This window comes from Paramacrobiotus metropolitanus, unplaced genomic scaffold (assembly GCF_019649055.1).
Source record: "Paramacrobiotus metropolitanus isolate TYO unplaced genomic scaffold, Prichtersi_v1.0 Parri_scaffold0000010, whole genome shotgun sequence".
Taxonomy (NCBI): domain Eukaryota; kingdom Metazoa; phylum Tardigrada; class Eutardigrada; order Parachela; family Macrobiotidae; genus Paramacrobiotus; species Paramacrobiotus metropolitanus.
Genome location: NW_026570230.1, coordinates 788495 through 797330, shown reverse-complemented (window position 1 = coordinate 797330; position 8836 = coordinate 788495). Strand labels below are relative to the sequence as shown.

General features: G+C 42.7%; 2 protein-coding genes across 2 annotated transcripts; one reads left to right on the top strand and one right to left on the bottom strand.

Moving 5' to 3' along the window:
• Positions 1-495: 495 nt before the first annotated feature.
• Positions 496-2998, bottom strand: LOC129583286 (uncharacterized). The gene is made up of 3 exons (XM_055475038.1): positions 2771-2998; positions 2283-2370; positions 496-1878 (listed from the first exon to the last, which is right to left on the bottom strand). Exons 1-3 carry the CDS (start codon positions 2786-2788, stop codon positions 1205-1207), a joined length of 780 nt encoding a protein of 259 aa, XP_055331013.1. The 5' UTR covers positions 2789-2998; the 3' UTR covers positions 496-1204.
• A 1799-nt stretch (positions 2999-4797) lies between these two features.
• On the top strand, positions 4798-7675 carry LOC129583360 (probable serine/threonine-protein kinase clkA). The gene is made up of 7 exons (XM_055475136.1): positions 4798-5224; positions 5421-5565; positions 5675-5816; positions 6057-6254; positions 6522-6719; positions 6987-7196; positions 7349-7675. The coding sequence occupies exons 1-7, from the start codon at positions 4917-4919 to the stop codon at positions 7369-7371; spliced, it is 1224 nt and encodes a 407-aa protein (XP_055331111.1). The 5' UTR covers positions 4798-4916; the 3' UTR covers positions 7372-7675.
• The last annotated feature ends 1161 nt before the right edge of the window (positions 7676-8836 follow it).

Genomic DNA, 8836 nt, shown 5'->3' with positions numbered 1-8836 from the left:
TGCATCGGTGCATGTAAAACTTTAAAACGGAAAATTAAACCAGGGATTCAACATTGAACATACATACTCTTAACTCGTATATACGCAAGGAACAGCAAATAGCAGATCATGCAAGCGCTATCTACGGACGACAATAATAGTCACGACATTAAATCGAAGGAGTCACCCCACTGTAATTTGCCCTTTATCGTACCGTGTCCAGTGCTACTGTGTTTCCTTGCACATGCACACTATTTATACATTAACAAAAATGCTTATCCACCCACCGGATCATATTGGCAAAAGCATCGGGATAGACATCGGGAACGTCGATGGCATTGCTTCTCATGCAGGCTCCCGTAGAACATTGCAGAGAACACTTGAATCAAAAGTTCGCGTCACCAGAACCACGCCGCTGGTGGTAACCAATGACCGAATACGAATTCTTTTACAATAAATTAATTCATTTTATTTGTATTAATAATTAACCAATCGCAAAACGTCGTAGTTGCTCATTATTAACTTTTTCACCAGTTCTCTGAATCCCTAGTATCGCCGCTGACAGAAAGGCATAGAATGGATTCAATGGAAAACATACAATAATGCACAATGCACAGAACTTAAGTACAAGCAGAAACAACAGCAACTTTCACAATTTAACCAGTATGGCAGCCTTTTTAGCAGTATCGCCTGCAGTATGCACTGGACAGCACAGTGCACACCCAACAGCAGGGCGACACGATGAAACCATGAAATCATTTAACAAATCGCTTCCTCAAAACAACAGGTGAAAGTTTGGCACATTTTAACTATGTCTCGCATAAATAAACAACAAGAGCATATTCGGACAACAACAAAATTCGATGTCGTAAATCTGAGGTTGCATAGTTTGTATTAACGAAACAGAATAATAAGTACCTGACAAAATAACATTGGCTTACAATACATTCCCGTCACCCACCACATAATAATTACCTATACGGGCCAACAGCATGCACAGGGCCGATTAAAAATACGTAAAACACGGGATAAAACATAAGAGGCATCAGAGTTTGGTCACTTGGGAGCGCCGACTGGTGACACACTCCGTGAACAATGCAGAGGAGGAGATCCACACGCACAGAATACTGCACCATAAATATACTCCATGCTTAGTAGGAAAACAGGATCCGCAAGGCCCAAGACAGGAATAATACAGGAACACTTCAACGCACCAACGGATCTATTAATATTTCGTCTTACTCGGTGACGATCGTTTGCTCCGGCCGCTGCCCGATCGACCGTGCGTCTCCGTGGGGGTGTGGTGGGATGGATCGCGACTGCGGAGGCGGCGTGGCGAAGTTGTCTCTCCGGACTTCCTCTTCCGTCCGCGCTGCTGTTGCTGCCCGGTCTTCTTCGTACTGACGGTCTTGGCTTTCTTGGACGCCGGTTCCTTAGAGGAGGACGCAGCGCGTCCCTTCGCGGACGAAGCCGCCCGTTCCTTGGCGGCGGAAGCGGCACGCGTACGGGACTGGGAGCGGGGTCGACCGCGCTTCTTCGACTCGGCCTTCGTGTCCGACGGCGTGGCGGCTTTGGTGCGGGGTGAGACTTTCCCGACAGCCTTGCTGGGTGAAGAGGAGGGTGTAGAGGCTTTGGTGCTGGACGACGCTTTCGTCGCTGACGCTTCGGATGTCTTGGAAACGGACGACAATGGTCGGCGTTTAATGACAGGAACGGGAGTTTCTTTGTGGAAAAGATGACTGACAGAATCGCTGAGGTAACTGCCTACGGATTGGGTTCCTTTTCCGGTGCGGCTGGTGTGATTATGATGCACCGTCTCCGGCATTTCCAAGGCATGCATGTCTTTGCCCGACAGATCCAGAGCGCTTCGGGTATGGAACGCCGGCGCCAAATCATCGCCTAAGCGTGGAAGCATAATTCAGTCTACGTTCTGAAAATTATTAACGCATAAAGAATTTAACAAAGCTCCAAAACATTTAAGCAAGTGAAAATCACACCTCTGGAACTTAATTTCAAAAATTAGAACACAATGATTGGCGCAAAAAATGACTTACATTGGCAATAAAAGTTTCTAGTCGCAATTATGCAATGCGTTGATGTGTATTTTCTTCAACAAGCCGTGGTAGAAAAACTAAACGAAATGCATGAGTGGTGCGGACAACGCAGGCAACAGCTGGCTAAAAAGTCTATGAAAATCGTCCATATAAATCCGATAAAAATCGCTCGCCAACATGGATGAAAAGATGATTTCCAATTTATTCATTCTAATGATTCAAATTCGTAATTTCCTGATTTGCACATACCTAATCTGGGAATAGGCTTCCGAACCGTTGAATTAAAGGGGTTGAGCACGTCGGCGACATAGACCGCTTTGTTCCATAAGCCTCTTACCTGGGGAAGACGTAAGTGAGTGCTTAATTTAAATCATACAAGCAGCGAAGTTTAAATCAATAAAACACCCCGTATTTCGCCGCAGTTTAAACTAGTTTGCCAGTGGTTAATAATACTACAAACCCTGAAACCAGTGACCACAAACAGTCCTAACCTCAAAAAGTCTCATAAAAACGTGCACTATGCGCTTAAATCACCGATCCCGTTACATATTAACTGCGCAACATTATGTCCATACCAGATTCCGGGCTTAAAAAAGAAACCTAACTGATAACGGCATAAAGCTTAACGGTAACTCTAAAAGCCGATTTCAATTCAGAGCGCATAATTTCATAAACGCACAGTCCTACGGAGTTGCGAAATCTTACAACTGATGACTATCAAATGAGTTTTCGCTTACCAAATCCCCAAGAATCATGATGCTAAAGTTTAGGCAATAAATACCACTAACGACGCATGCGAATTAAAAACTAAAACTTCAATAAAAACACTCAAAAAACAAATTTCATAACAGATAAAAACTTGATAAAAGAAGCCAGACAGATTCCCTTTTTCATTTCAAGATTTCAAAATTAATGCATCCGAGGCAAGTGATATTTCGCTAGTGGTGTCGTGCGCCAAAAATGGCGAAAGCTGGCTTGTTCAACGGAAACGCTTTGACACCAGAGTTGTGTATGCCAACAGGGGCGTGGCTTCGCACCATATCCAAGAAGATGGGCCATTCACCATTACCAACCATTCACCATTACCAGTCAGTTTGCAGAGGTAAGAACATATTCCAGTGATTCTATTGGAATCGGCTGTGAAATGTGAATCTGGCTTTGCCACCCTGGAAATGGATTAAAGTGCTAAATAGATAGATTCCAGTACGCCCGTGCGCTTTGATTGGGTTGCTCGAACCCAATCAAAACTGTCCTTGTTTGAAATCAAGTCAGTAATTGGTTGAATTCCACCAGTTACATTTGAGACTTCAAACATAAGTTCCGTTCAATTCAGGCTCGGGTCGCATTGTCCGCCCGCCCAGTGGGTCTCATTATTAATGGAGCTTAAACGAGGAATAACTTCTTTGCGCCTTTTCGTATAGGAACCGAAAAATACTCGGTAAATAGAGTGATCTCTAACTAATCCACTTTTGGGGTGCTGCCAGCTCGTCCAGGCCAACTGGCTGCGAAAGGCTCTTAAAACCTCATCGGCGGATGTAAATACGATTTTCTCTCACCCACCTACGTCACACAGGCGGGGTATACGCAGTGGGCAGGCGTACCGGAATCTATCTATTCGCCGTCAGAGAAACAAACTCTGAAAAAAAGATGTTGTAAATTGTTGGTTTTAGCGATTTCTCCAAAGATTTTATTGCAAGGGCAGCAAGGCTCAAATTTCGATCAAATTATTTTGATTCCGTAATAGCGTAATGGCTGCTAAAGCGAGAAAGCCGTATTACGGACAGTTGGTGATCGGGCCACCAGGGAGTGGGAAAACCACATACTGTTTCCACATTGCGGAGCTGTTAAAAAGCGTTTTCAACCGCAAACTGAAAACTGGCCACTATCAATCTGGATCCCGCCAACGAGAAGTTACCTTTCGCTGCTGTTGTGGATGTGCAGGAACTGGTCTCCGTGGAAGACGTGATGGAGCTGGAGAATCTAGGCCCCAATGGAGCGCTCATGTTCGCTGTCGAGCAGATGGAAATTCAACGGGGAAATGCGGCTTCAGTGCTGGGCACGATGGAAGGGCTAGATAAACTAAATGAAATTTTTCTGTGCTTCTTTTCATGGTTGTGCATTGCGTTTTTGATTTGACCAACGATTAAAGTCCACATCATATACAGTAATTATATAATAGATTGATAGTTTAGCCGTTTAGGGCCACTTTAGGCCAGTCGCCCACCTTATCGGTGGCAGCTGGATGCGACAGTCCTGTTTCCGGTGTGTCGACTCACACTTGGAGTTGGACTCGACTTGACCGCGCCTCCCTCTACGGCCAATCAGCGTTCTTCGGTTGAATGTAGCTGCGATTTGCCCTGCTTTCTCAAATTTTCTGACACGGTTCTATTTACCGCCAGTACACATTCCTGCTCTGTATAAGGAAGATCTTCGCTTGTATTTTTTTGCCGCATAAAAGCATATGTAACTCAGTAAAGGTTGAGAACTTGGGATATATATACTGTTGTTGTTTTATCGCGATTACTGTAACACTGTCAGAGGCCCCACACTCGAGGCGGTAGACACCTCTTGTGGCTTGCTTTGTCGCCCGCACGCAGGTGGCAAACCACTCGTGCCGCTCATATACGCTGACAGCTCAGCGTATACTTTGTTCTCGCTGACCAATCAGCGTACTGCTACACTCGTGGGGGCGGTGCCGAGTCTACGAGCGATTTCTGCTGCTCAGCTGATACGCAGCTGCAGCACGCCGCTCATTCACCGAGCTCGCTGGCAGCCACTGTTTCTATCAGCATCTTTCCGCATAGACTCTGTGGTTTTTGTGGTTGCTTTATTGATTCTGCTAGATTTCTTTAACCTTTGCACTGCTATCTGATAACACCGAAAATGTCTGGAAATCGTCGTAATTTCATGATAGGCGTTATGATTGATGATCTGAACAGAGCCTATTATCAGCCAGAAACTTCAGTCGATGGCTTATTAGATGCAGTTTTGGGAAATAAGCATCTTCCTCTTCCTCAGTATCCGCGTCTCACAGCTGGTGAATTTCTGGAGGTGTTTCTGGAACCGCGTTTAGGTCCTCTAATCATGCCACACACGTTTATAGAAAGTAAAGTTGGCGAACAGGGCGGCCCGGACCAGATCTGGCTATACGGTCGGATTGGGTGCCTGGACGACTTCGATAATATAAAGCGGTAAGTGCACGAGGCCCAGATAACGAGGCGCATTCCCTACCACTTGGTTCTCTGATTAGCCAGTGCTTGGTATCGTTAGAATCCTTAGAAATTTAGCAATCTTTTCCAAAAATGAGATTATTCCAGCTAAAGTACAGGGATTTAGAGATCTCTGAGAAGCCAACGGATGCATGGTGGTATATTTTCATGAATTTAGGGCACTGAACAATGCTTGGCGTGATCGGGGTATTGGATTTGTGCGCCTACTGCTGCCAGGTGAGAGCAACGCGCTCAAAAGTGGCCAATATCCTGCCACTGGTGGTTCCCGTGAAAATTCTCGCCGAAAGGATAATGATCGCAACGTGAGTGATATTTTGCTTATTTATAACAGGAGCATAATTTACACGTTTTTCTGTTTGGTTTTTACTTCTTGATTTAAATTAATTATTCAGAATTTTTCTGTTACTGTAGGACGACGGCAACGACAAGCGAACTACCGTTCGTAATGGTGGATTCGGCGGACGTCTGGGCACTGACTATCGCGGACGATATGGTTACCAGACCAGCGGCGAGTACAATCGCGACTATGGCGGATACGGCACCAACTATGATCGTAAGTATGCTGGCTGTACTAAATCATAGAAAATTGAAACAGTTATAACTTTGCGGTTTAAGTTTCCTGGTGATGGTTATAGTACAGCTTTTTCTTAGATTCACCGTTGGCGTTTACTGCTTTTTACTTTTATTAAGCAACTTACCCGTTGATTTGCCGGCTAGTGGGTGTATTATATCAATTTATGGGTTATGATTATATTTGTGGTTAATGTGGACTGATTGGTTTATCGTTTCAAAGGTGACAATCGCGGAGGGTCCAACACTACTACCAGTTACGATCGTGATCGCTATGATGTAAACCGCCAAACAACTGGCGGAGAGGCAACTGCGCGTGGTGGCTATTACAGCAGCAGCTCTAATAACTGGGATCGCCTAACTTACGGTGCCGATAACTACACCAGCCGCAATTATGGCGGATACGGCACCAGCTATGATCGTAAGTACGCTAGGTGTACTAAATTATGGAAAATGTAAAAAGTTTGAACTTTGCGGTCTAAGTTTTTTGGTAATGGTTATATAATTTTCAGCCACATAAATTTGAATACTGGCAGCTTTTTCTTAGATTCACCGTTGGCGTTTACTGCTTTTTACTTTTATTAAGCACTTTACCCGTTAATTTGCAGGCTAGTGGCTGTATTATATTAATTTTTGGGTTATGATTATATTTATGGTTAATGTGACTGATTGGTTTATCGTTTCAAAGGTGACAATCGCGGAGGGTCCAACACTACTACCAGTTACGATCGTGATCGCTATGATGTAAACCGCCAAACAACTGGCGGAGAGGCAACTGCGCGTGGTGGCTATTACAGCAGCAGCTCTAATAACTGGGATCGCCTAACTTACGGTGCCGATAACTACACCAGCCGCAATTATGGCGGATACGGCACCAGCTATGATCGTAAGTACGCTAGGTGTACTAAATTATGGAAAATGTAAAAAGTTTGAACTTTGCGGTCTAAGTTTTTTGGTAATGGTTATATAATTTTCAGCCACATAAATTTGAATACTGGCAGCTTCTTCTCAGGTTCACCGTTGGCGTTTACTGATTTTTACTTTTATTAAGCACTTTACCCGTTAATTTGCAGGCTAGTGGCTGTATTATATTAATTTTTGGGTTATGATTATATTTATGGTTAATGTGACTGATTGGTTTATCGTTTCGAAGGTGACAATTGCGGATCGTCCAACACTACTACCAGTTATGATCGTGATCGCTATGATGGAAACAGCTACACAACTGACGGAGAGGCAACTGCGCGTGGTGGCTATTACAGCAGCAGCTCTAATAACTGGGATCGCCCAACTTACGGTGCCGATAACTACACCACCCGCAATTATGGCGGATACGGCAACAACGATCGCGACAACACTCGCGGTAAGCAGCTTTAGAATGGTACTTGTATAAAATTCTAAGTTTATTGGCAAGGTCAAGCGAATATTATTTTTTCAAATCGTAGATATTCGAGTTCCCAACTTTACTAGAAAAGGCGTCGGGACCATGATTTTTATTGCTTCCTTTATTTGCAGGTCACTCTTATGCCATTCGCTAAAACTCATAACTTTCGTTTTTCCTGCGAATCACCTGTATGTGCTGATTTTCCGCTCGTTTCTTTAATTCCATTGAACCTGTTTTTTCGTTGAATCGATGATACGCGTTCGCCCTGCGGTGTGGAGTGAAGGCAGTAAACGTGATAACTTTCTTAACCAAATCTGCCAAAATGTTTAATCTTTTGACGCTTTGGCTGTCATATCTCAGAACTGGACCAAGTGTAACAGAAGATCTTGTGCTTTGTATGGTTTTTGTCTTTCCAGAAGAATCTTACTGATTTAGTGTGAATTAAAATTAAATTCTTTAAGATCACAGCCATTCGCGTACGCTTAAAGTTAAAACCAAAAGCTGTACGACCACAGTAGAAGATTAATAATTTATGCAGTCAAAAAATGTACCGCGAATTGTTCTTGCAGGAAGTTGTAGTATTTTAAATCTCTCCAATCAAGGCTTATAATATTGTATAATATTAAGGAAGCACAACTAGTGTATTGGTACCATTATAAACAATAAACATCATTCAAACAATTCTTCTTATCGCTTTCGCACAATTTGCAGGTTTGCAGTTGTCATACCAGTGATTGTCCCATGTGAAAACTGCTCGTACAATGTATTTAGCAATGTGTCCATTTTCGGCCTTCAGGAAATCATATCGTATCCGCCGGGTAAACCGTATACTGCATAATGTACTGCATTAATACTGCAAAATGTGAAGGTTATCAAAAACGTAATTCGCACATAGCTAACAATATTATCGTGTCAAGACGGTATCGATTCAATAATGAACTGTATCAAGAATGTACAGTATCCAGCGATGTCGGCGACTTTGTAAACAACGTAATATTTATATAAACTAAAATAAGAGAGCCGGTGTTGAATTTATATTACCTATCTGTACTTATTTATAAGTCATACAGGAAATTTAGTGAGTGACTGCATTTTTCTATATGAAATTAACTTCTGTTTTGCATAAATAAATTCGATTTTCAGTTTGTAACTTATTCTTGTTCCCAAAAATGTTCATAATAAAAGAGGATCAGTTAGAAGAATTTTGCGCGTTGTTACAGCATTTATTGCCACAGTCCTTTCCAGTTAGTAGGCTGGATGTGCTTTTTTATGCGAACAGTGCTTTTTTATGCAGTACAGTGCTTTTTTATGCAGCACAGTGCTTTTTTATGCGAACAAATTTTAAAGCTGGAACAAAACCATCTAAAGAAAATTTCTTTTACATGGCCTGGACTGTAATTTGTGGTTGGTAATGCTTTTACTCTTGGCTGTTAATCTTATCTTTAATTTACTAACGTAAAATGACGAAAAAGTGGAAGCAGCTGTCTTTTTTGGTTTAAAAACTCAGTACGCGGTGCTCTAATGATTCACCCACATATGGTTTTGTTTTGATATTAATTATGTATATAGTGCATACTTATTTCTAACGACACTTACGACAGTGGTATATGTGCAGTACG

Excerpts from the sequence above, each read along its gene's own strand:
- LOC129583360 (XM_055475136.1), top strand. The coding sequence starts at position 4,917 with ATGTCTGGAAATCGTCGTAATTTCATGATAGGCGTTATGATTGATGAT. Across the intron at positions 5,225-5,420 it reads GACTTCGATAATATAAAGCG|GGCACTGAACAATGCTTGGC; the intron begins GTAAGTGCACGA and ends TCATGAATTTAG. Across the intron at positions 6,720-6,986 it reads ATACGGCACCAGCTATGATC|GTGACAATTGCGGATCGTCC; the intron begins GTAAGTACGCTA and ends ATCGTTTCGAAG.
- LOC129583286 (XM_055475038.1), bottom strand. Across the intron at positions 1,879-2,282 it reads GAAGCCTATTCCCAGATTAG|GCGATGATTTGGCGCCGGCG; the intron begins GTATGTGCAAAT and ends TTCCACGCTTAG.